This window comes from Centrocercus urophasianus, unplaced genomic scaffold (genome assembly GCF_019232065.1).
Source record: "Centrocercus urophasianus isolate 14NV4802_14NV808 unplaced genomic scaffold, USGS_Curo_1.0 seq_74, whole genome shotgun sequence".
Taxonomy (NCBI): Eukaryota; Metazoa; Chordata; class Aves; order Galliformes; family Phasianidae; genus Centrocercus; species Centrocercus urophasianus.
Window position 1 is genome coordinate 889,794 of NW_024885355.1, and position 26,668 is coordinate 916,461.

A 26,668-nucleotide genomic window follows, 5' to 3' on the forward strand; every position below is an offset into this window, starting at 1 on the left:
ATCTATCAGAGAGGTCCCAAGTTACTGTGCTTTGATTACTCCACATCGCTAATGGCTTTGAAGTGGCAGCATGTGATCCTGGACACCACAGAGCAGGTAGTGTAATATCAGCATCAGAATGACACTGAAAATCATAGAATCATTTGAATTGGAAGGGTCCCTTGAAGGTCATCTACTCCAACTCCCCTGCAATGAACAGGGAATGACATAGAGCATGTAGCTTGACAGAGATATATGCAAACCAACCCTGTCTCTGTGAGTGTTATTACAGGGTCAGGAATTCAACTTTAGATCTTCATCTTTTAAGAATGGAGACACTAGCAGGAATACATTTGTAATGAGCACGGTAAATGTTGATGGCAGTTTTGCAAAGCCAAGAAGTGTAGGCATACCCAGTTCTATGAAGTGTTGGGGTTTTTTGGTGGTGCTTTGGTTGGTTGTTTGGTCGTTGGTTTGTATTTCTGAGGTATAATTTGTATAGTCTCAAAGTTTGGTGACTTTGCCTTCACTATTTGAAAGAATTTCTGAGCACCCTGAGTGAAGGCTAACTTTTCCAATAGGTCTTCAGTCCTCTTGTTTCATCTCCATAGCTTTGTGTAAGGTATAATTCTGCTCTAATAAAATATAATTTTCCTTTTTCTCCTCCCTCACATTTATAAGACAAACTGCGGCGGGAGGGTAAGTAATGACTCTTGGAGATGTCATTTGTAATCATTCTTATGCCCATCCGTTGGATCACTTGTTTCTGTTCTGTTGCATTTTCATTTCATTTGCACACTACCATTGCTGCTGCCTCACAAATGCATGGAGAGCATCATCCCATTTGCAGCAGAGCTTGGCCCTCGTGGTGAAGTTGTGACCTTCCCAGAGCTGGAAAGTCCCCAGTCTGTCAATGCAGTATTGCATGATTAAAGCTTTAAGTGCTTCTCAGTAATTATCTCAGCTTGCAGGGAAAAAAAAAAAAACAACAAAACTTCTGCAACCAAATGAAAAAACTTCTACAAGGGTGTTTTTGCCTGAGGTTTGGTTTGTACATAGTGGGGAAACCATGCTGAATAGCAAGGTTATTTGGTGGGGAGTTTGGACTTTGAGTAAGGTTAAATCTCTTTATCTAGAGATGAAAGCCATGTCTGCTGTTGCTTTCTTGTTGCCAAAATGCAGAAAAGTTTGGTAGAGCTTTAACCACATAAAAATCCAGATGAAGTCAGCCACAGTGCTCTGAGCAGTGAGGGAAGCAGGCTCAGAAAGGATTTTGTTTAGGGCCATTTAAGATGTAGGTCATGCAGGCTGTAATGAATTTGGTTTCTGATGTAAGTGGTCCGCTACAGCAGAGCCTCTTCCTATCAGCAACACTTGGTTTTCCTGATACAGAATGGCTTTGCTCTCACCCAGCAATAGAAACGAAAGAGATAATACTTCCTTGGAGGTGCCCTTTGGCCTGTCATCAGCAAAGCAGACAAAGTTTTTCATGGGAAGTGGGCAAACTGTGAACATTCATCAACTAGGAATGACCTAGGAAAGCAAGCAATAGTACAGAGGTTTGTGCTGACAAAGTCTTTTGTAAATCACAAGGGAAGGGTCAACAAGAGCATCCAGGAAGTGCATTCCTGCAACTAATGGTTAACTCCTTTCATAAGCTTGCTGGCTGTGTTTGGGTAGGTCAGACCAATGTGGCTGAAACACAGAGATTTCAGAAATCTGTGCAAAGTGTCAATCTTTTTGAGAAGATGCTCAAGGAAGACTAGAAATACTCCTCAAATTAACCTGGTAATGAATTACGAAGAGGAAAACGGTGTTGCAAGTCTCTCACCCAGTGCTGGAAGGAAACTCAAGGGTCAGTGGCAAGCTTGGTGTCATAAGGCCACCCAGAAATTGAGCTCAGTCCTTCTCTGAACGCTAAATTTACCTTCTCTGTCACTGCAGAAGGCTGCTCAGGGACTTTGGTGCTTCCCTACTTCAGTAGCTTCTTCTAACACCCAGTCTAAGTTATTTCACAGCCAATTTCCACCCTTTGTGTTTGTGACAGTTTTGTCCTTGGGCTTCGGGAGCTTTTCTCCTTTCCTGACATTTACTCTACTATTACAGAGAAGACCACAACCTTCTCTATTAGTTGCTTCTATAAATTCAAATTTCACCTGGGCTGAACAGAAATCTATTCTCTGGTGTTGCCCACGGGGCCCGCAATGTGCCAGCCCCTAAGGGCTTCCAGCCTCCCTAATGCAGAACACAACTGCCACCTACCGGCTGCCTTTCAAGAAGCCGGAGCAGGCGGGAAGCGGGTAGTTAATAAAAAAATTATCACCTATCTCCACTGAAGCCCATTCCTTCATGATTCAGAGATAACAAGTTTTGATGTTTTGATGAAGTTAACTCATCCTGCGGCTGTGTTATCTGCAGGCTGTATAAGCATTCTTACCTGAGACACTTTGGTTCCTTGTTCCAAAGGCTTTTTTTTGTTTGTTTTAGGTCATGCAGCTGAAAGGATATATTTTTACATTGAAATGATGAGGGTTTTTGTTGTTTTTTGTTGTTGCTTTTTCCTGGAAAAATATTTGCAGCAGTGGGGACACTTTTGTAACTGATCTCCTGAGAAATGAAAGGGGAGATTCAGCTTTCATAACATTAGTTGTCAAAAGTTAGCCTAGAGAAGGCAAATGGATCCATTTTTCATAGAATCATAGATTCATTTGAGTTGGAAAGAACTTTTAAAGATCATAGAATAGTAGAATCACAGAATGGACTGGGTGAAAAGGACCACAATGATCATCTGTTTCCAACCCCCTGCTATATGCAGGGTCACCAACCAGCAGCCCAGGCTACCCAGAGCCGCATCCAGCCTGGCCTTGAGTGTCTCCAGGGATGGGGCATCCACAACCTCCTTAGGCAATCTGTTCCAGTGCCTCACCACCCTCTGAGTGAAGAACAGCTGGTGCAACTTCCCTGCAATGAGCAAGGACACCTACAGCTCAGTCATACTGCTCAGAGCCTGGTAGTCTTTACTGTAGTCATTAAGAGAGATGAACCCCTTGGTTACCCTAAGATGGATCTCTGTTGACTTGCATGCTCTAGACAGTAATTTTTAGACAATCGAAATTGGGGGACGGCATCCTTACTCTCAGACTTGAGCTGGGATATGTCCAAACCTCCTAACCTCAGTACTGATCTGAGTGAGAAGGCTAAGGCCTTGAGTCCTTTGTTGAGAAGCTCGAGAAAAGTAACTCCTGGAAAGGCAGAAATGAAAGCATATGACATCACAAAGAGTTTTGATGCCAAAGGCCCAGGACAGCTTTGCTTATCTGTGTGCGACAGAGAGCATGGGATGCACAAAAGGCATTTTCAAAATGACTAGGATGTGGCTTAGGGGAAGTATGTCTGGACTTCATGAACCATTTCCTTGTGTACAGACAGGATTTAAACTGCAGCATGGAAAAATTTGGTTAGACAAAGATGTAGTGAGGAACAGACTGCAGAGGAAGGTGCTAGCAGCTCTGCTGTGGATTTTTGAAAAGCAGTTAAGTAGGTATCTGTCAGGAACAGTGTGGATCCAGCAGGCCTTGGTTTGAGGCAATGATCTCCAGGTCCTTCACATCTTTAGTTTCTCAGAACTTGTGCAGAGCACTAAATGTATATGGATGCATACTGGCTCTGGGGGTGTTTTTGCAAATATGAGCTTGACTTGGAACTCTAAATCTTAACTGGGGCATCCGAAATATGAATTAAAGCTTGAATCCATCTAGTGCATGAGCAAGGCTGTGTCTGAACTAAATTGTATAGTATGGGACTTTTGTTCCAGCTTTGCTCCAGGCTCCACTCTTCAAGCATCTTTGGCTTGTACATCACCTGCCACCCAGCTTTTGAAAAACATGATTTTTCTGACCTCCACACTCCATCCAAACTGCCAAAGCCTCTCGGCTGGGTCTCACTGTCCCATAAAACTTCATGTGCTTCTCCTCCAGACATACACTGGTTCAATACTGGTGGCAGTAAACCCCTACCAGCTTCTACCCATCTATTCACCGGAGCAGATACGGCTGTACACCAACAAAAAGATTGGGGAAATGCCACCACACATCTTTGCAATCGCTGACAACTGCTACTTCAACATGCAGCGCAACAACAAGGATCAGTGTTGTATCATAAGGTGAGTTGGTAAATTTCCAAATGGAACAGACACTGGAAAAGGCAGCTGGTTGATGAGGAACAGATAATCAAGCGTAATCGGGAGTTAGAAAGAGCCATTAGATACTCTATCCACATAAAGTTAGTGTAGAGTTGGTTTCCATTGTGCATTTCTAAAGTCAAAATACCATCTTGCAAGTAGCATCCTGCTTCTTGCTTTGGTTACCTTCTCCTCTTCCCTCAGTGAGACACAGGTTGGATATTAGGAAAAACTTAGAGCGGTTGGGCACTGGGACAGGCTGCCCAGGGGAGCAGTGGACTCACCGTCCCTGGGGGTTTCCAAGAAACACGTAGATGTGGTACTCAGCTACATGGTTTAGTGGGCAATGCTGTTGGTAGGCAGATGGCTGGGTTGGGTGAGCTTTAGAGGTTTTTTTTCAACATAAATTATTCTGTGATTCTATGGGACCTGTGGCTGTCACCAAATGGCAGTATTTCAGATTCTGCTTTCTAGTGCATTTGTGCACTTCAAGATGTGTTATAAATCTGCTCCTGTGCCACTGGCTCAAGGTATGATGATCCTATTTGGAAAAGCACTGTCTGAAAGTGCTTTCTGGTGTTCTTGGTTAAAACTGTACAATATTTTCTGGAGAAACCCACACCTAAAAGCAAAATTTTGGCCACATGAATTGGAATGTAAATCTGTATCCTGGCTGGAAGCTGTCCCATATTGTGTCCTAACATTTGGATATAACCAGTCTTTGGGGTGTTGGAAACTCATCCTTAGGGGACTCATCCTACTTGTGCTAACAGAACAGGGCTAGAGACATCAGTCCCTCTGGAGATAGAGAGGAGGAAGTTAGCAGAATGCAGAAGGACTTTCACTGATCTCATATTCTGTTGTCATTGCAGCGGTGAATCTGGGGCAGGGAAAACAGAAAGCACAAAACTGATTCTTCAGTTCCTGGCAGCAATCAGTGGTCAGCACTCCTGGATTGAGCAGCAGGTCCTGGAGGCAAATCCTATCTTGGAAGGTGAGGTCTCAAATGGTAGAGGTATTTTTCTGATGGCTAAAAAAATCAGACTTGAGAAATAGAAAATGTGGTCAAATGTAACCATTTGTTGACTTAAAAAGTGTTTTTGAAGTGAAGATAAATTTGAAAGAAAAAACAAAAACTCGGAAGCAGCAATATAAGTGTTTGTTGAACTGTACATTTAGATCCTTTCTGTCTGAATTTATTTTTCTCAACAAAATTACCCTCTACCCAATTATCTGTGTAGTCTGGGATTTCAAAAACTGATGTGTAAAACTGACGATGCCAGAGAATCTGTGGTAGCTTCATCCCTGGCGGTGCTCAAGACCAGGTTGGATGGTCCTGGCCAGCCTGAGCTGGGGGTGGCAACTCCCAGTCTATGGCAGGAAGGTTGGATCTTGATGGTCTTTAAGGTCCCTTCCAACTCAAACCATTCTATGATTCTATGTAATATATAAAATTCTTTAGAAAATGTGCACCACCTCTTCCAATGTTACAGTTATAACTGCGTGCAGAGCTTTGGTACAACAAAAAGGTGCCATTCCGTTGATTTTTTTATTTGCTTTATTAAAATGTAATTGCCAAAATCTCATTCTTATTGTTTGCTGGTTCAGCAGAACGGGAGATTATATTGCTCAGGGCATCACAGACTACAAGCATGGGCTGGCAGTACTCAATGGTCCTGCTGGAACAGGCTGCTTAGACAGGCTGCGGATTCCCCATCCCTGCAGGTGTTCAAGACCAGGTTGGATGGAGCCCTGGGCAACCTGGTCTATAACCAGACTTGGAGGTTGGTGGCCTTGCCTGTGGCAGGGGGATTGGAACTCGATGATCCTTAGGGTCCCTTCCAACCCAAGCCATTCTATGATTCCATTATTCTATGATTCTATAAATAGCAAAGCCCTCCTTTTTCTTCCAGTGTCAGAGAATGGAGGCAGAAGACAGAATAAGAAATGAAGAATGAGATAACAATAATCAACTTGTTGGCTATCTGAGATGCATAAGCAAGCATCTGTTAGGGTGAATGGATCTTGCATAAGCAAGAATCTGTTAGGGTGCACAGGATGTCTGAACATTAGTTGATCTGAACCTCCAGGCATAGTGCTACATGGAACTTTTCAGCACAAAGAGAAGTATTTTCTTCCTCTCCTCATTAAAGAATAATGAGATTTTAATCTACCTGCTAGTCCCAGTGAGCAGTGTTTGCTTGGTAGGTAGCCCCATAGGAATCAATGGAAATGTGAATATCCTGACAGCTTTCCATGAATAATGCGAGCAATGCAAACAAGCAAGTCACCAGCTGAGCTTTCCTTCTCTGCTCTTCTCTGGAGAATCCTTCAGTCTAGTATGAGGATGCAACAAGATTGCTGAGGGATGCATGCCATGCACATGTGGGATTTGAACATACATTTCACCAGGAAAACAGACGTTTTGTATTTCAAATGCATCTCCAGCACCTGGCAGCAATTCCAGAGCAAACAAACACCAGGGCACGCTTCCTATGCCCACACAAAGGATAGAACTGCACTTTGTCATGCCCAGACCTTTCTCTGTACGTGGTCTGCATGTGGTTTCCCTGTCTGCTTTCAGGGCAGAGTCTCCCTCTGGAGGTTGGCTTGGTTCCTCTGTATTTCCTGAAAGGATGGTCTCTTTCCATCTATTACCAAATCAATCACCATCATCCCTGTCATTTCTCACACTATCACCTTGCATACTGTGGTATCCTCCTGTGTGCCTTGCTCTACCCTCCTGTATTTTAGCAGCTGCTGACCAGACCCTGTTGTTGCCTTCCATTTTCCTGCATAAGGTCACTCTGTTTCCATTCCTCCTTCTTGACCGTAGAATCATAGAATCATAAAATGGGCTGGGTTCAAAAGGACCACAATGGTCATCGAGTTTCAACCCTCCTTCTATGTGTAGGGTCACCAACCATTAGATCAGACTGCCCAGAGACATTGATATTCCTCTCCTTTTTCTGAATAGTTATGTGTGGAATATCCTGTCCCCCCGCACTGAAACTGAACCAGGCAAACTTCAAGAAAAAACTTTGGGCTGCTTTCTAGCCTGTTTTGTTTGTTTTTCTTAGACAGGCTAAGCAGTGGGCTCAGGAGAATCTCATGAGGTTCAACAAAACCAAATGCAAGCTCAGTTACTGGGTCATGGCAACCCTCACTGAGGGCTGAAGGACAAAAGGGTGGAGCACACAGCCCTGCCGAGAAGGACTTGGGAGTACTGGTGGATGGCAGATGGACACTAGCCAGAAGTGTGCCAGGGAGGTTTAGATTGGATATAAGGAAAAAGTTTATTACTGTAAGGGTGGTGAGGCACTGAAATATGTTGCCCCAAGGTGTGGTGGATGTTCTGTCCCTGGAGACACCCAAGGTCAGGCTGGATGGGGCTCTGAGCAGTTGGTGGAGCTGTAGGTGTCTCTGTACACTGTAGGAGAGTCAGACTAAATGACCTCTAAGGTTTCCTTCCAATTAAAACAGCTCTATGATTCTGTAACTCTGATGCCAGTTTCACAATCCTTCCCATGTCAGGTCCTCTCTGACCCATTGCAATTCTTCCCTGCAGCTTTTGGGAATGCAAAGACGATCCGTAATGACAACTCCAGCCGATTTGGGAAGTACATTGACATCCACTTCAACAAAAGGGGAGCCATCGAGGGGGCCAAGATTGAGCAGTACCTGCTGGAGAAGTCCCGGGTCTGCAGACAGGTAAGGTGACATATCTGCAAAGCACGAGAGTGGGTCCACTGATATTTGCAGTGACATTATCAGAACAGCTGATGGCTGCTCTTCTTCTGCAGGCCCAGGATGAGAGGAATTACCACGTGTTCTACTGCATGCTGAGAGGAATGACAATGGAGCAGAAGAAGAAGCTGGGTCTCGGGAAAGCCACAGACTACAACTATCTTGCAATGGTGAGGGTGCAGAAAAGTGAAGGTTTGGAAGGATGAAATGGTGTGAACTTCTTAGCAAGGGAGAGAGAAGTGGAAGCTCTTCCTTCAGGAGGCTGTTTTGCTGGTTATAACCTTCTTGAGTCTTAGTCACCAAATAATGAGAATTACTTGTCCCAACACTTCAATCTTAGGACGAGCCCTTAACCTGTTTGTATTCGGCAGGTCACATCCATTATTTCTGTTGGATGATTGGGGTGTTTTTTCCCCTGGCCACTTGTTTAGACACAGCTAGGGTGCTAGATACAAACCAATGCTCTTGGAGAAACGATGGAAGGGGATGAATGTGTGTCTGGCAGCCACCACTCACACAAACAGCAATTTATTCTCACCTCAAGGAGCTTTTTCTCTGATTGATTCTCTTTAGTGCTTAAAGGGAGCCTACAAGAAAGCTGGAGAGAGACTTTATCAGAGATTGTAGTGATAGGACAAGGTGTAATGAGCATGAATTAAGAGTGCAGACATACATTAGATATAAGGAGGAAATTTTTCATTCATAGGGTAGTGAGGCCCAGGCTGCCTGGAGGAGCTGTGGGTACCCTATCCATGGCAGTACCCAAGGTTGGCTGGAGCTTTTGTCACCTATGGTCTATGGAAGGTGAACCTGCCCATGGAGTGAGTTGGGACTGGATGGGCTTTGAGGTCGCTTCCAACTCAAACCATTCAATGATTCTATGACACAGGGTGTCTAGGGACAGTAGGGTAGTGCATTTCACAGGGCTGAGAACCGAATCATAGCCTACACCAAAGGCCAGAACCAGACCAACGGGTTCATCTCACTTATTTATTCCTTAGGCAAAACATCTGCCTTACTAGAGCTTATGGTTTGCTGGGTTTTTTTTGCTTTTTCAGCAAAGCCCTGTTAGCTTAAAGTTGCACCAACCTGTGCCAAATTCACTCATCTTTACCCCATGAAACATCCTTGCCTCCCCAGGGTAACTGCACAACCTGCGATGGCAGAGATGACAGCAAGGAGTACGCCAACATCCGCTCTGCCATGAAGGTCCTTATGTTCACTGACACAGAAAACTGGGAGATCTCCAAGCTGCTGGCTGCCATCCTGCACATGGGGAACCTGAAGTACGAAGGTAAAAGGACAAAATGCAAGGGCGTGTTCCAATATGCTTTTCCTCCTTATTCTGCACAGTGAAATGGAGCCAAGGTAACGGACCATATCTAGACCACCTGCCATGATGCTGTTTTAAGGACTCAGCTGTTCATTGTGATTTGTAAGGACACTTGATATTATTGTGGTGTGTAAGGACAAGAAAGGAGGAATAAATCCACCTGCCCACTCTGCAGGGCTGCCAGACTTTGGTGCACACAGTGGAGACAGGCAGTCCTGTTCAGCCATCTGCGATAGGACCCCAATACATATAATCTCCGCCTTGATGTGTCTGTTCCAGCAGCATGGGGCTGGCAGCCCTTTATTTGAGGCTGTGACATTCATCTCTTCTGAATTAGAGTGTTTGGATATGGCCATAGATCGTTCAGTAAATCCAGGTTTGGCAAGGAGAGACCAATGGTGTGGTCAGGAAGTGCCTAGGTGGTTTGATATGCCTTTGTAAAAGTACCAAGCTGCCCTGATGTCAGAAATGACATGTTAATATGGAAAACAGAAGCCACACTTACATCCTAGAAATTCTGTCATCCCATAAGCCACTGAATACAAGTCCTTTGCTACCAGCAGCAGGACTCCAGTGGCTGCCTTAACTTTTCTCTCCCAACTAATGATTAGATTTTACCTGGCCACCAAATTGAGGCATTGAGGAGAGACCCTTTCCCTCTCCCATTATATTCTGCAGAGCTGCATCCCTTGCTGACTGCTTTCCCTGTGCCTCTTTTCCCCCAGCTCGGACCTATGACAACCTGGATGCTTGTGAGGTTGTGCAGTCGGCATCGCTGATCACTGCAGCATCATTGCTGGAGGTCAGTGTCTCTGTAGTGGTGAGTGGTATTGTCCTTTTTTGGTTTGTTCCTGCGTTCCCAGTGTTGTAGGAAGGCTTGGAAGGCTTCATCTGAGTTAGGATATCTTTGCCCCTCCAGCTCTGGGAGGCTGTGTAAGCCATACTTTGCACTGGCAGTACAGAGGATGTCTCCATCTGAGCTCCCCTTCACACGAGTGGAGAGGAACAGACATTTTAGTGGCACATAGTCCTAAGAAAGACACCCCAGACAGTCCCTGAAATAGTCTGTTTCTCTTATTGATGAAAGACCATCATGGGCAGTCAAGAAAGATACACATACCTGTCTGTGTGTGTCTGGTGAGGTGAGGTAATCCTCACCCAACCACCCACGGAGGGAATGGAGTGCTCCTCTGTGCTTCCCCAGCACAAATCAAGGCTCCCTCCCAGAGAAACCATTCATCACTATGGCCCCAGAGTGTTACCCACAGCCATCTTCAGGCAGTTTTCATGGACTTTATGAACTGGATGTTTCTTTTGCGTGATCTCAAGACTACAAAAAGCTGACAACAAGATGCAAAGCTACATTGATGCTGGCAGGCTTTGCAGGCTTTCCTTTTTCATCTCCATTCCCCACACCTTGTTAGCATCTCTCACTATGTCACAAAGAACACTTTCCATAGTAAAACATTATATTAATTAGTCTTTCTGAAAGTGCCTGTGACATCATTTGAGATCTGTGAAATGATGCTTACCTCCAGTTATGAGGATCTGCACAGTTCTTTTCCAGCCATTTATACTCAAGCTATGGTAAGGAACCCTTGAGCTATGAAGTCAGCAGCTGTGTTTGGTGGTACCTTTGCCAGGTTGAGCCTCAGGATGTGATGAACTGCCTCACCAGCAGAACTATAATCACCAGAGGTGAGACTGTCTCAACTCCTCTCAGCATGGAACAAGCGCTGGATGTGAGGGATGCTTTTGTAAAGGTAAATCTTGGGGTTACTCCTTCCTGTTCCTGATGATACGATGAAGCAATCTGTCAGTTTTGAGACAGAGCATCCACTGCATGGGAAAAGTGAGCTTCAGGAATAGATCCTCAGCTACTCAGAGCAACATTTGCAACACCTGCAGCACCCACACCTGAATTCCAGGATTTTGGCATGTTTAGATCAGTGAAGCTGTGCTAGCAGATAAAACATGTTGACAGGGACAGAGCTGTTCAGCTGTCACCAGAGCATCAGAGAGCATCACCCGAGGCTCTTAGGTGATGGAGGTTAATAGGTTGTGTATGCATCACTGTTTGCAGCCCCATTTAATGTTACAAAGCATGCATAAATACCTCACTACAAATTGTGCTCTGATCTTTGTTGGCCTCATTAGGCATGATATCCTAGGCTTGCCTAATAATGTAGCATGGCTCTGCTGACCCACAGAAAAGGAAACCAGGGGAAGCATGAACTGGATTTAAAGCAAGCACATAAGAAAGTATCAAAATTTGAGATTTTGCTTTAGATTTTCTTTGGTCTAGGCTTTCAAGTCCAATGTCATTGATCTACATAGTGGCTCTTGCAGCTTTAAAACATGTCAAGAATCAAGCATAGTCTTCCTTGGGAGCGGTCCAGTTGCTGGTTGTGCTGTAGGGATGTCTGTGCCATCAAGGGAGGAGTGATGCCACAGACTATCAGAGTGAACTTCTAACTTGCCTCAGTAAGCTCTGCATTTGGGATATTGCAGGGAATTTATGGGCGGCTCTTTGTGTGGATCGTGGAGAAGATCAACGCTGCCATTTACAGACCTCCTTCGCAGGAACTCAAAAGTGTTAGAAGATCCATCGGCCTCCTTGACATCTTTGGCTTTGAAAACTTCACTGTGAACAGGTATGGAGTCTGCAGTTGGAGATCCAAGTCTTAACCCTCATTCACCAACCCAAACTTAATGTCTTGCAGTTTCATCTCCCCTGGGATGAACAAGACTTTGTTGGTCCAGGCCAATTTCTGCATGAGAGATTATCAGAATTAATCATTTTTTATGTTGCAGAAGACAAGATACTTCCATTATTTGTTTAATTATTGTCCAAAATGTATCCACGGGAGATGACCTCCAACTCATTTATTTAGGCTACATACATACAGCAGTGGTGACACTGCTTTGGGGGAGAAAAACTGTTTAACTGGACCAATGTGGTAATTTTTAGCCAACAGCAACCTTAGTAAGTGATTGACAAGACCTGAAGGTATTGCTTCAAGCATAGGAGAGTGACGGAGAAATAAAGACCATGGTGGATCTAAACTGATCTTTCCTTCAATTTCTGTCCACAGTTTTGAGCAGCTGTGCATCAACTTTGCAAATGAGAACTTGCAGCAGTTCTTTGTGCGACACGTTTTCAAACTGGAGCAGGAGGAGTACAACCTGGAGAACATCAACTGGCAGCACATCGAGTTCACCGATAACCAGGATGCCTTGGACATGATTGCCATCAAACCCATGAACATCATCTCTCTCATTGATGAGGAGAGCAAGTTCCCCAAGGTGTGTTTTGGGCTCAGCCTTCCTTCCAGTGACTCTACTGGTTTCACCTCTTTATATTTTCACAACGGCACCCCATGAGAGGTCTAATCAGCCCTAAATCACACACCAGGGAAAATATAACATGCATTTACTACTCAGTTATATACTCATAGCTTTTATTATTCCATGAGTATCGCAAACATGCTTAAGACAAATTAACATTTCTGGATGGAATAATACACCTGTAAAGGCTCTAGGACAGCTTTTGACTGAAAGCTTAGGAAAAAAAATATTGTTAAATATACTCACTCCTGACTAGTTTGAATACAGCACAGAACACCATATTTTTGTTCTTGTTTTCTGCATTTGAGATACCCCTTCCAATCCATCTCTTGTCAAAACAAATGCACATTGTCCCCTGAGGAAAAAAAAAAGCACTATTGATTGGAAAATTACTGTCATGGGACAAACCTTGGTTAAATGGATGACCTTTTCCTATGTGCACAGGGTACAGATGCCACGATGTTACACAAGCTGAACTCCCAGCACAAGCTGAATACCAACTACATTCCTCCAAAGAATAACTATGAAACCCAGTTTGGCATTAATCATTTTGCTGGAATAGTTTACTACGAAACAAAAGGTATGGGATGGCCCTTGGCGCACTGCAGGTGTTAGGGAATGCTCAGGGGAAGGTGAGATGTTGCTGCAATGAAGCAGAGTTGGATGGCAGTCAGTACTAGTGTCAGTGTTCTCCTTTTCTGGTGGCCATGGTCTTTCAGCAGTGCCTGTAATCTGCAGAGCTTTGAACTCTATGTCCCTAGGAGAAAACTGCAGTGCTTTTCATCACTACTGTTCTCGATCTGGTCTCAAGATGTGTCTCTGCCTTCCTCCTCTCTGCCTGCTCCACCATTTTTGCTTAGTCTTTCGTAATGAAATCCACTCAGGTCCATCCCAAGCCATGGCTCTATCAGGATATTTAGTTGTCCTGGGCTCTGGGATAATGCTGTGTACCTGCATTGAATTTTTCACACATGAGCTCTGCAAACTCTCTGTCATTGCACAGCACAGCGTGTCCTTAACCCTTAAGCAATTCCATACAAATGAAGGGCACATTTTCATTACAGTTTCTTGCTTTTGTGCACCTCTCATTACCTCCAAAGAGAAGCCACTATCCCAGCAACCCAGAGACTGTATACAGGCCACCTATTGGCCATGTCATTGACCTATGTGTTGTCCCATTATCCTCTAGGCTTCTTGGAAAAAAACAGGGACACGCTGCATGGAGACATCATTCAGCTGGTGCATTCATCAAAAAACAAATTCATCAAACAGATTTTCCAAGCAGATGTGGCGATGGTAAGGCATGCAGCAGGTGGGAAAAGATCTTTATTTACAGGGAGAGTTTTCTTTGAAAGGGTGGAGGAACTGCAAAGGGACTAACTGCTTGGGTGCTCCTTGGGGTGTTTCAAACCTCGTAGTAAGAGCCAAAAACCACGATGTATGAATGTGGTACAACCACATTCACACTCCCAGATCACACAGTTCAGTTCTTAAAAGACTGTTTCATGCTGCAATTGCTCTTCTATTAATTGTATAGGGATGAGAACAATGAGGTTTTTGATTGTAGAAATCTGAGAAAGAGCCAGCCCTTACTGTTGAATAGTTCAAATCTTCATACAATAGAGTGACAGATGGAAACTAAATAACTGCTCTGAATGAGTTGAATATCAAGGATGCTGGGTGAAGACTTTCCAAAGTAACCACGTTTTTCAGGGGTTGATGTCCTATTTCCAAACATCAGTCAATGGCACTGATGGTACAAGGGACTTAGGGACCTTCAGGAGTGCTAAACAGATTTAAGTGCTGAATATGATGGAAGGAAAATTAATGTTTAGATTCCAAATAAATTTCTTAAATTAGGTTACAGGTTCTTTTGCAAGGCTTATTCAAAACACAGCTACTCAGCTTTGCTCCTTCTGCAGTGAATAATTGATATCACTTTGACTTTATTAGGAATGAGATAAGGTTTATCAGCCCCACTCAGGCTACCAATTGGTGTGACACTGTCCCCAGAAGTGGATGCTCCTGCTGAACTAGATAACTCCCTTAGCATCAGTGATGCTACCCTCTTTGCTTTTTATTGCTTATTCCTCAATGCTTTTTGTTTTCAGGGCGAGATATGCAGCTCACCTTGGAAATAATTTCTTGCTTGTTTGGGTAGAACAGAATGACGTTTGCTCTGGGGAATTGATAAGAGGGAGCTCTCAGGTTTATGCAATTGTGCAGACTTAGTCATGGGGACACCTACCGAGCTTGCTGTATGGCAAGCCAAACTGAGATGCCTGCTAGGGTATTGTCTAAGATTTGAGAACTGAGACATTTTAAACCATCAGAGCACGTTGTCTTTAAGCACTATGAGAATCTGTCCTGAGTGGTGGTCCCTTTGCCATGATGTTTAATTACCTCTGCTTTTCTTCTCTGAATGAGGGATTTGTAGTCTGATATGAAATTGGGAAGGGAGTAAAAGTTCTGTCATAGGTTGTCTAGTCATGCACCATATTAGCATGAACTGAGGGAGTACGAAACCCCTAAACACCATGCAAACAAAATCTGCAAAGAAAAGAAGGATGATGGAAGAAGGAGATGAGATGACTTTGTCATTGTCTCTCACAAAAATTCAACCATCTTTGCAGCCCCTTTCTTCAAAGGCATCTCCTAAAAGAAGGCGTAAGTAGGTAAGCACAGGTTGTAGGAGTGCATGCAGCAATGAGTTGGGAGAAGACTCTGCTTGGAGGTCTGCAATTGTTTTTTGAGCATCAGGAGGACTTTCTTCCTGAGGAAGTCTGGCCAGGTCAATCAAATCTAAGAATATTTCCACCGAAGAAAAGACCAGTGGCCACTCTGGTGAGAGCTAAATTAGGCTTTTGTCCTCAAGAACTTCTCAGTGAGCTCATAGGATTTGGTGAAAAGCAAATCCGTATCTAGTTTGTGGCATTTCAGCTTTCAAATGTGTTCCTTATGTGCCAGAATATTGAAGGAGGTCAAGAGTTTCGAAACCAAACTAAAGCATATCTTTGAATTTGTAGTAACCGATCCCTAAGTCACCTAATCTTTGTGCACACCAAATCCTGTGTGGGGGAAACCAGTTATTGCTGATGACACAGGGCTGAGCTTTGTTTGTGGGTGACCATTGTGGAGGAGGTCTGTCTGCTTGCATTGACTGAATTGAAACATTGCTTTGAGCACTGTCAAGTGAAATGACAGCTTCAGTGGGAATTACACATGGTTCCTCTGAGGAATCGACATGGCCCATAGCCACCATGGTCTGATGGTTCTGCATGCTCCACTTGCAGATAGAGCAAGAAAGGTGGAAATCAAAGATGGAATATTGATGAAAGGAAAAAGAAAGAGCAGATCTGGGTGCTTTTCCTTCAGTGAAAAGTTCATTTCGTAGAATCTGGGGAAGAAGAGAGCAATATCTTTAGGATTCTTGTGAATTATTTGTTTTTATTTTTGATGGCATCTTGCCATCTTGCATCTTGCAACTGGTCAGAGGGGAGAAGGGATTTGCAAGGCAGAGGACTGGGGAAGGCTGAAGCTAAATGGTAACAAGTGAGTTATTTCTAAGAGGCAAGAGCTGGACAGCAGTGGTTCCCTCAGGTTCAAGGATGTGAACATTAAGAGAAAAGGGGAAAGCCAGGATCTACAAGAATCTAAGAATTAGCACAGTTTGCTGATGGGATGTTTCAACGCCTCCAAGACTAACAATGTCGGGCTCCCAGTTTGGTTATTCCTTCTTTTCACTGTTTGCTCTTCTCTGTCTCTGTTCTTTTTGTTGTTTGTTTGTTTGTTTGTTTGTTTTACCTGTGCTTCATGTAGTTTCTCTGTGGCTATGCATCCAGCACTTTTGGCCAGTCGCCCACACCCACGCCAAAGGTAAACTGAATACATGAGTTTCTCTGCTGTATGTTCACCTCCCCTTGGCAAAGATTGTGCTTCTCTCTTGTTGGTCTGTTGCTCTCCCTGTGTTCTCTATAGAGGATCCATTTCAAGTGTTGATGTGACAAAGAGCTTTTTTAGGGCTTGCTGACTATTTACAGAAGTATGAATCGTTTATTTGTAAAATTTAACTCAGAAGAGATTTATCACAATGGGAGTTTGGTTTGGATAAAATCAGAACCAGCCTGAGACAAAGTTTTGGATTTGGATTTTTGTTTGTTTGTTTGTTTGTTGCTGTTTTTTTTTTTTTTCCTTTTTTTTTCTTTTTTTTTTTCCCCTGATATTTGAATCATTTTATATAACTTAAGATTGACCACATGTGGGATTTGGTTGTTTATCATGTTGCCAACATTGGCTTCAGTGGTTCATTACACCTCAGTGCAACAGCAAATCTGGCTCTGTTTTGCACACGGGGGGGCAAGAGGCTGATGGTTCATGCACAAACAGAGACTCTTGGATTTCATTATGGGATTGCTTGGAATTGCTGTCATTTTTAGGATCATTTCATGCCTTGTGAGAGTTCAAATTCAACTCTTCAAAGGTGCAGTTAATATTGAACTTATCCATGCTCATCCAAACAGGCTCTTGGCAGCTGTTTTAGGTCTTTCCTGTTGTACCTCACCTCCTGACTGGTTCTGATGGCTTCCCAAACCTTTTGTGCTAGATGTTTGACCATAGAGTATTGTGTGCTAATGGTTTTGTGACATCAGCTCTGTGAATCTGCCTACATTTCTTTGACAGCCCCCTAATAGCCAAGGGATTATGTTAGAGATGGACCTGGCTTTCAAAATTCAGATCCTTGCATGGGCTGAATTTCAACCCTTCTTACCTCCACGTTGTTTCAGAATGTTTGTATTTGGAATTCCAATGAGGATGACCCAAACCAAAATGAACCAAAGCCATTAATTCCAAAGCTGAACTCCTTCCCCTCCATATCATGATTGAAAAGTGTTTGGGTAGCAGCATCTTGTTGAGCCCTATTCTAAGGCTGTAGCAGTGCCACACACCAAAAGAAAAAAAATTATTCCTGAATTAAGATAAGGTGAAGTAAAGCACAGGAGAGAATTGTGCAAAACCCATCAGAAATGCCCATGTCAGTCTTTTTCTCTGAAGACAACAAGAGATACAGGGAAAGGAGAGAAATAACACTGATGATTTCTGAGAGTCTTGTTGTCATTACAGTTCTTGTAACGTAGCCTAGTGTTTTGTAAATTTTCTAATAAAGAATTGATCATGTTTGGTAGGCACTGAGGCAAGGGAAGAACAACAGTTAAAACAGTAACTTGTAGAAAATGGAGCCTTAGTTCAAAAAGAGTAATACTCAGCACTGTTATTTATCCCATGTCAGCTCTGCATCTCAAGGCACTTTCCAGATTGCACGCCCTTTAGGACACACACTGTCTCTTCACTATATGCTACCTCAAGACCTGCTATGAGGTGGCCCCAACTTTCAGTGGTCACCTAGAGGTGACCCCAGTGACATTTGCTACAGCAAACAGTGAGCATCAGTGTCCTCAGACTTGACAAAAATAAAAGGCTAAAGCACATGCCATTTTGGCATGGCTCAGGGCTGCAACCATAGTATCATTAAGGTTGGAAAAGACCTCTGAGATGACTGAATTCAATTCCAGCTCATCCCCACCATGCCCATTTACCATGTTCCTCAGTGCCACATCTCCACAGTTCTTTAATACCTGTAGGGGTGACGACTCCACCACCTCCCTGAGCAGCCTGTTACAAGGCCTCATGGTGAGGCTCTTTCTTTATGAGAAGAATTTCTTCCTAATATCCAGGACCTGTGAATCTTGCTTATCCTTCCACATTATACTAATCTCAACCTCCTTGAGCTAGGCTATCTATGGACACTGATCAAGAAACAGCATCTGTCCCAAAGATGCTACTATAGGAGTTTAAAAGCTAGGACCTGTCTTGTCAGGAGAAAAGTAGAATGTATTCAGCCCTTTATCCTTCAGTTTTTTGGGACTGTGTCTATTTTGAGCTAAAAAAGTTCTTCCTCCACAACACAGTTTACATTTTCAGTGCCTCACATTGTTGGCAGGCTGCTCCACTTACTTTTTTGGCCATTTTGTTGAAATGCCAAAGGAGATGTGATTGTCCCCACACTGGTGTTTAATTGAGGCAGGAGGAACAATGACTTCAGCATTGTCATCCTGTCCATACATGAAGACGTTAGTGAAAAACTCTTGCCTGAGGTTTCATTGTGTAGCTGAGAGCCCAGTAAGCGCCTATTGGAGCTGGTGCCCACCATGGAAGGGTCAGTGTGAAATGTCAAGGATGCAGGGGACACCCATCCATTCACGTCCCATGCCCACTTGAATGGATGATGCCTTCTTGACAGGAAGAGCCTGGAGCTCCCTAATGATTTTAATAAGAATTCAAATTCTGGCCAAATTTTGTCCAGGTTCTGGCCAATGTTCCTTCTCTCCTGCCATTCCCATCAAAAGGGATGCATATAACACCACTGCCTTACACCAGAGCTGGATGCATGCAAGGAAGAATTGCAAGGCACCAGCAAGGCAGAATCTGCTGTCTGCAGGCAAACTGCTCTTTCATTCCTATATAGGGGACCCTTGTATGAAGTCTTGCACCCTTCCTACCACCACAGCTGACAAATGACCTCTCCCAGCTAAACCCAAATCAGCAAACCTGACAAATGGGCAGCTGATTCCAACTCCCAGCTGTGCTCCTGCATCTGTTGCTGCTTCTTGTGACTGTCATTTCATATTGCATGAAGGTGACCCCTTACACAGAATTAGCAAAGTGCTAAGAAAGCAGCCACCAAAATTATCCAAACTAGGATTCTTGCTAGAACAGCCTATTCCTCATCAAATCTGTGATGGAATGTGAGCATCGAACTCTATGCTGCTCTGCAGGTAGCAGCTGCATCCATTAATTACCGTAGGTTTGTTAATGACTTGTCCTTCAGTGGAGAATTTTGCTGGGAGAGGTCACTGGTGGCCCCTCAAGCTCTCTTGGCCAAGACAAGCAGGTTTTTCTGGTGTGTGCATGAGCTGGGTTTTCTCTGCTCACGTTGTCTTGTTGGAATTCCATGATGACTTTGTGTTTGTGCTGATTGGGTTTGTCCTATTACTGTGTCCAACCTGAGCTCTGGGGGTCATTTTGGGGGTTGGGGATTGTTGTCTGCTGTAAGATGAAGCACACATAAGGATTTTAGCAAAAGAAGTCAAAATAAAACTCACCACCTTGCAGAACAGAGGGGCAAGGTGGAGATGGAGACTTTGTGGCTCCACACCATGGCTTGGCCACCTGCAAAGAAGAGGATGTTTGGAGGAAAAGTGCATGAAAATCCTGCTCGAATCCTCTCTTTGGGAATTCCCTGGCCATCAGGTCATATCACAGGCCATGTCACAGTGTGTCCTATTTTGGAGATGTAATGTGGGGCCTGCCTCTTCCTCCTCCAATCCATCAGCAGCATCTGCTGCCCTACAAATGCTCCATGGACACCAGACCACTCTGTCTGATGTTTGACATGGTATGGTAGTAGCAAAAAGAAAGCCAGTGGCTTCATTTAGTTTGGAGAAATGTTCTCTCACAACAAAGGAAGGGCTATTAAGAGAAAACTTTCCATTCTTCTTTACAAATACTTGCCCAAAGCTCTAGGTGAGATTATTAATTTCACCAATGGAGCTAAAACTAGCAAAATACTCAAAATCATCCTAGAAGAACAGTGATAGCAAGGTTGGCATGACTTACTGTACCCATCCTCGAAGGCGTTCAAGGCTGGGTTGGACAGGGTGCTGGGCAGGCTGACCTGGTGGTTGGCAATCAGCCCATGGCAGAGTGTTGGAAATGGATGATCTTCAAGGTCCCTTCCAATCTAAGCCATTCCGTGATGTACGGGATGGGGAAACCCAGGCATCTCCTGGGTAATGCATTGCCCCAGGTTGCAACAGAGAAATTGTTGAAGACCTAAAAGGGGCTGTTTGCTCTCACAAGCCAATCTTCTTTATAGCTTTGCACAGGATGCTTGGGAATGTCAGTCAGACAGGGAGGCTTAAGCAGGACAAATTGCATTCCAGCACTATTCCACCTATGGATGAGGCACACAGGGCAAATTGCAGGTTGTCTATCCAATATGAAAGAGAAAAACTCAGGTGCTCCAAGTCCAAGCCCTCTCCCCCACATCTTCCACCCTCCATCTCAGCCCTGAGGCCTCCACTCCCACCTCCAGCTGCAGCAGGAGTCTCGTGGGACCGTGGCCAGAGGGGAAGGGCACTGTTATCCTTTCATTTCCTGAGCCTGCTCTGCTGTGGTTTTGCAGGGAGCGGAGACAAGGAAGCGCTCGCCGACTCTCAGCAGCCAGTTCAAGCGGTCCCTGGAGCTGTTGATGAGGACTCTCAGTGTCTGCCAGCCCTTTTTTGTCCGCTGCATCAAGCCCAATGAGTACAAGAAGCCCATGGTAAGTTCTGCTTTTCTCTCTTGCTTGTTTTTTTTATTTTATGGGATTATCCACTGGAGCTAGTGGCTAACACAGCCCTTTCTGCAAGCAGACAAGTCCACAGAATTTGTTAAGGCAAATTTGGGCACTGTACCTTCAATGCAGCAGCACCCCAAACTTTCTGTGAAGGGGAGATGTTTCCCCCACCTTCATTCCCAAGGATGACCTCGAGGAATTCACCCTGTAGCCCTTTATCCTATAGGAAATGTCTTTTATTTCCATAGTCAGAGTCTCTGTTCTAGCAATAGTGCCCTGCATCGTGTCCTCTTGCTGGGTCTGATGTTTCCTGCAAGTGATCCCCTTTCTGTGCATGTTTTCTACAAAATTTTTGAGGGATCTTACTTTTTTCACCCCACTAGATTCTTTCCAACTGTTATCTCCTTTTCTGTTGTTTTTTGTTTTGGGGTTTTTTTCGTTTGCTTGTTTGTTTGCAGCAGTATCAGATGTACAATTAAAAATCACAGAGGGAAGAAAATGGTAAATAGCGCAAAGGAAAAATAAAAGTTTTGTTTTTATTCCTACGTGGTCCTATGTGGAGCCAGGATTTGGACTTGGTGATCCTTATGGGTCCCTTCCAACATGGAATATTCTGTAATTCTATGATTCAACAGTAGAATCATAGAATCATAGAATCCTTAGAGTTGGAAGGGACCTCCAAGGGTCAATTACATAGGTGTGATTCCCAGGGCTGGGTGTGTTAGACTATGACAGAGAGAATTATTAGAACATGAGGTATTTTATCCATATGAACAACCAATAGGCAATCCTCCCATCTCTCAGAGCGCTCTTAAACCAAACAACACAAAGGCTTAAGACAAAAAAAAGGTTAAAAATTACTCAGAGCCTTAAAAACAGTTGGCAGCCCATTGAAACTGCCCCTTTTATTGTGTCTATTTCCAAAGCAGTGAACGCTCTGGGATAAACTTCAATGAATAAATGAGTGTGTGGCTGTAGATTCCCCAGTGATGTTGAATGGCCTCTGGTTCAGCACCCTGATGAACTGAGTCCTGGATCTTTCCCTCTTAGCCACTCACCACTCTTAATAGTGATTCTTCTTGGGGTTAAAGAGCTTTATCTAATAGTAATTTCAGCTTTTTTCTTTCAGTGGCTTATCTAGAGAGAAGTTATCTAGATAGAGCTGGAGTTTTATCTAAAGTTAGTTAGAAAACTCAAATGAATGCCAAAAAGCAAAAGCACAGAACATCAAATTTTGGACATCCAAGCAGTGTTTGCTTGTAACTTACGGTTCAGTGAGTGTAACACAGCACGGGGCAAAGAGTTTGGTGGCTCTCTGAGTGGTTTATTGTTCTTTGGGTGAACATTAAAAGGCAGTTAATGGCATATTAAAGGAGTATTTTAGGTTAATATGTAACAGTGTGTCTAAACTGAGATCACTGAGCTGAGGCCGAAGCAAAACCTTGCTTCAGAACATGGGTGGTGCTGAGAAATTGCTGCACATTCTGAGCTGATGTTAACAAATTATTCGTGGTGCCCCAACTCTGAGCTGCTTTTTTGCATTTGGGTATCTGGGATTCAGTCAGGCATTCTGCATCAAATTGTATTTGACCAGCTGTGATAAGAGCTAGCTAGAATATTGCGTTCAGCTCATTAACTACAAGACTTTTGGTGGGACATAAAAAAAAAGATAAAAGCGTGGAAGAATAGAATCTCACTGTTAAAGTCATGAGTGGATGAGTTAACCCTGCATCAAGGTCTGCAGTGATGTGAGAAGTGTGTTTTTGTTCTATTTATTTTTGGCATGGTTTAGTAATCCAAAGGAAAAATCTCCCAGATAATGGAGCACAGAGCTGTGCAGGGTCACTGCAGAAGAGAGCATTTTCTGGGAGTTCATTTTCTGTCCCAGCCAATGAAGGAAAGTGTGTTGATAGTGATAGGAAACAGCATGCCGGGAAGTGAAAGGTCATTGGAAAGTCCTGGCTGTTTGTTACTTTCTGTTATTTTAAAGCTTTTGTTTCCTTTCCAAAATGTACTTTTGAAAAAAAAAAGAAAAGAAGAAAAAAAAAAGAAAACCTTTCTTTTTTTTTTTTTACAAGCCCTCAGCTGCTTCATGGAGCAGGGAGAGAGGGGGAGAGGAGAGCACAACAGGGCTTACTGCCCATGCTGTTCCAGCACCACACCATGTCTGCCTTAATTTGACATTTAATGACCACGAGTGGTCATTACAAGGTGTTGTTCACTGTTACGTTGTGTTCTCAGATCTTCTCTCCATCCTTTTCATAGAGTGTAGGGCATGTGCTGCTTTGCATAGAGGAGTTAAAGAAAGGTCCATGATAGCCAACTCCTATAGCCTCGGGTCCACCACATGGAGGGTTTGAGTGGGTGCCTGCCCTCATTGCCTTACACAGCTTCCATCTTATGGCCACGCCAAGGTGTGCAATCATAAAATTATTTAGATTGGAAAAGACCTCTAGTCCAAACCCAGCCTATTAGCACCATGCCCACTGGCTGACCATGTCCCTCAGTGCCACGTTTCCATGGTTCTTGAACACCTCCAAGGACAGTGACTCCACCACCCCCATGGGCAGCCCGTGCCAATGCATTGCCGTTCTTTCTAAGAATAATTTCTTCCTAATATCCAGTCAAACCACCATGTCCTGTAACCTCCCCAGCTGTTTGACCGGGAGCTGTGCGTCCGTCAGCTGAGGTACTCAGGGATGATGGAGACCATTCGGATCCGCCGTGCTGGCTACCCCATCCGCTATACATTTGTGGAGTTTGTGGACCGATACCGGGTGCTTATGCCTGGGGTGAAGCCAGCATACAAGCAGGTGAGTGTCTTCTTCCATTGCCAATAATTGTTCTTTACTGGTCTCTCTGGAGGTGTTCATAGGAGGTGCATCCTCTCCGAAAGCAATTGTGCAGCATTTGATCCTCAGATGTGGCAGCAGTTCTCTGGGATTTTCAAGTGAAAGAAGAGTGGTTGTGGGACTGATAGGGACAGAGAGCTGAGCACCAAGGGGCCTTATTCAGCCATTCCCACTCCCTCCCCTTAAATGTGGTGAGAAGTAAATTAGCAGAAAACTACTGGAATTTAGACCAGAAAGGATCAGCACTGATCAGGAAGGGTGAAGCTGGTCCTGATAAACGACATTTCCATTCCCACTAGGGGGACCTGCGTGGGACATGCCAGCGCATTGCTGAAGCGGTGCTTGGAAAGGATGATGACTGGCAGATTGGCAAGACAAAGATATTCCTGAAGGTACTGGGCTCCCTGCATCAATCTGCTATCCAGGATCCTTGTTGATGAAGGGGCCTCCTACCAACCCTTTCCATCACAAGACATGACCCTGACATCCGGTCTCTGGGCTGGCACAGCAATAAGCAGAAACTGAGCCAAGGCAGGATATCTGGAGCTGGTTTAGGAAGTGTCAGGCAGGAGGAAGTCCTGACACGCTGCCAGCCCTGATGCATGCACATACTCGTAGAGACACAGAAATAGTCACATTAAATACAGCCTTTTCCCTCCTGGGAAAAGAGAAGTGTGCATGCAAAGCCCTGCAGAAAGAGGGATTGAGAGTAGAATCACAGGATCACAGAATCACAGAATCACAAGGTTGGAAATGACCTGCAAGATCATCTAGTCCAACCACCCTCCCATTCCTATTAGTACCACAAGCTCAGTTTGGTTTTGGCATGTCCTTGCACAACACAAGGCTGAGCTGACCAGGAACACAAGGCTGAGCTGACCAGGAAGCAGAACGGAAGCAAAGCCTTCTTTCATGCAAAAATCTCATAACTAGATTCTGCTGGCTTATATTTAAATAACACCCACGCCTCATCTCCATCCTTTCCCTAGAATCTGTTTCTACTAGTCACTCTTTCCAGAGCCTGTTATCAAGATCGCACAGCTGTTAGGGCAGGAAACGGAGAAATCAGGAGGCCCTGATTTGATGTGAGGTCAAGCAGGAAGCATGTGGACTTGCCTGCACTGCACCCAATGTTCAGCATGCCACAACTGGGACAGAAAGTGAAGCTCATTGTGGGAGGAATGAAAAGAAAGCTTAGATCAGTGCATCTGAATGCTTCAGGGCAAGGAAATTCCACGTAATGAAGCTGTTTTGTCCTTAGGGTATGGAAGAACTGTAGCTTTAGCTGGAGGAAGTGATGTGACCCAGGCAGTCTGAGGTTTGCTCCCAAACCTGTCCAGTGCTCCTGGGACTTGTTCCCATGGCTAATGGCACTGGCAGGAAGCTCAGCATGGAAGGACAATACAATTTGTGTGCTTTCAGACACACAAAGTTCAGCATATTCAGACTGTTACTGCTCTGGTTCAATTGGGAATTAAGGCAGTGAATCACTAAGATTTATGTTAGAATTTCTCCAGGAGATGGTAAGGAATGCTCAGGACTTAAAATGTCCAAAGAGTTTGTTTTGGTCTTGTTCCCTTGTGAAGGTCCTTGCATCATCTTTGCTGCCATATTTCAAGTGATTGTAGATCTTCAGACATGAGTACTGTGTTGTTTCCCCCCTCAGGATCACCACGACATGCTGCTGGAGATTGAGAGGGACAAGGCCATCACAGACAAAGTCATCCTCATCCAGAAGGTTGTGCGTGGGTTCAAGGACAGGTAAGTGTGAGCCCTTCTGTTGTCTGGGAGGTGGGCTAACAAGCAGCTCCCAAGGGATGCATTGCTCCCTTTTCACCCATCTGACCTGAGCGGCCTGTAGCTGGGAAGAGGGAATTTGTCATGCAGTTGCAACAAATACTGGGGGAAAACAGTAGAAGAAATAGAAGTAAAATTATTCCTTGCCTCAAATATGGACTGAATAGAACCTTCTGTTCCTGCTTGGTGGTGTCTTCAAGGGAACAAATATTTGTTAAGTGAGACTCTGCTGAAGGCAACACTAAGCCCCCAGTCTGCAGCAGACCCCCACAAGACTGCAGCGGGGCTATTGAAATCTCCATTACAGCTAATGTTCCCATCTTAGAATCACAGAATCACGGACTGGTTTGGGTTGATCAGCTTTTTGATGGATCAGTTTGCCCAAAGCCCTGTCCAACCTGACTCTGAACACTTTCAAGGATGAGTCACCCCATCTTTTCTGAGCAGACTTTACCAGGGTCTCACCATCTTCAGAGTGGAGAATATCTCCCTAATATCTAATCTAAATCTATCTTCTTTTAATCTGAAGGCATTACACTTTGTCCTATTGCTACACTCCTTGATAGTGGCTCTCTTCCAAGCTTTAAGCCCTCTTTAATCCCTCTGGAAAGGGGCTTTCTACAGCAATCCTATAGAGATCTCTGAGTTGTTGTGATGCTGCTGTCCCCAGGGTGTCTATACACATGCTCAGACCAGACTCAGGAGCATGTAGTGAGCAGATGAGGGTAGTGGGGTGGTATTGCTGAAGTCTGAATCAGATTGAATCAATTTTCAGGTGCCTGGAATTGAAGCAGGGGGAGCAGTCAGTGAGATTTCAGAGGAGAATGCAAAGGGGGGAAGGCGGGGACCGTTCAATATCTGCTCTGCCCAATCCCATGGATCAGCATATGGAGACCCATCAGAGAGAGACCATACAGACCTTCTTGTAAAGGCAAAGAAAGGGGAAGGGGAAAGGGAAATTTTCAAGCAAAAAATGCAGAATTTGTTCCACCCAGATACTCAATTTCAAGTCTCTAAAGAATGAGGCCCAGGAGATA

General features: G+C 44.3%; 1 protein-coding gene across 1 annotated transcript in view; it reads left to right on the forward strand.

Moving 5' to 3' along the window:
* Positions 1 to 26,668, forward strand: part of MYO7A (myosin VIIA) — a 63,135-nt gene that overhangs the window by 7,523 nt on the left and 28,944 nt on the right. Inside the window, exons 4-20 of the mRNA XM_042838226.1 lie at positions 661 to 678; positions 3,957 to 4,141; positions 5,032 to 5,153; positions 7,728 to 7,870; positions 7,963 to 8,076; positions 9,047 to 9,200; positions 9,965 to 10,059; positions 10,883 to 11,002; positions 11,751 to 11,893; positions 12,335 to 12,545; positions 13,032 to 13,167; positions 13,777 to 13,883; positions 16,407 to 16,463; positions 20,830 to 20,967; positions 23,637 to 23,795; positions 24,134 to 24,226; positions 25,501 to 25,595. Of these exons, the coding sequence (XP_042694160.1) occupies positions 661 to 678; positions 3,957 to 4,141; positions 5,032 to 5,153; positions 7,728 to 7,870; positions 7,963 to 8,076; positions 9,047 to 9,200; positions 9,965 to 10,059; positions 10,883 to 11,002; positions 11,751 to 11,893; positions 12,335 to 12,545; positions 13,032 to 13,167; positions 13,777 to 13,883; positions 16,407 to 16,463; positions 20,830 to 20,967; positions 23,637 to 23,795; positions 24,134 to 24,226; positions 25,501 to 25,595 (2,090 nt within the window). The remainder of the gene's footprint in view (positions 1 to 660; positions 679 to 3,956; positions 4,142 to 5,031; positions 5,154 to 7,727; positions 7,871 to 7,962; positions 8,077 to 9,046; positions 9,201 to 9,964; positions 10,060 to 10,882; positions 11,003 to 11,750; positions 11,894 to 12,334; positions 12,546 to 13,031; positions 13,168 to 13,776; positions 13,884 to 16,406; positions 16,464 to 20,829; positions 20,968 to 23,636; positions 23,796 to 24,133; positions 24,227 to 25,500; positions 25,596 to 26,668) is intronic.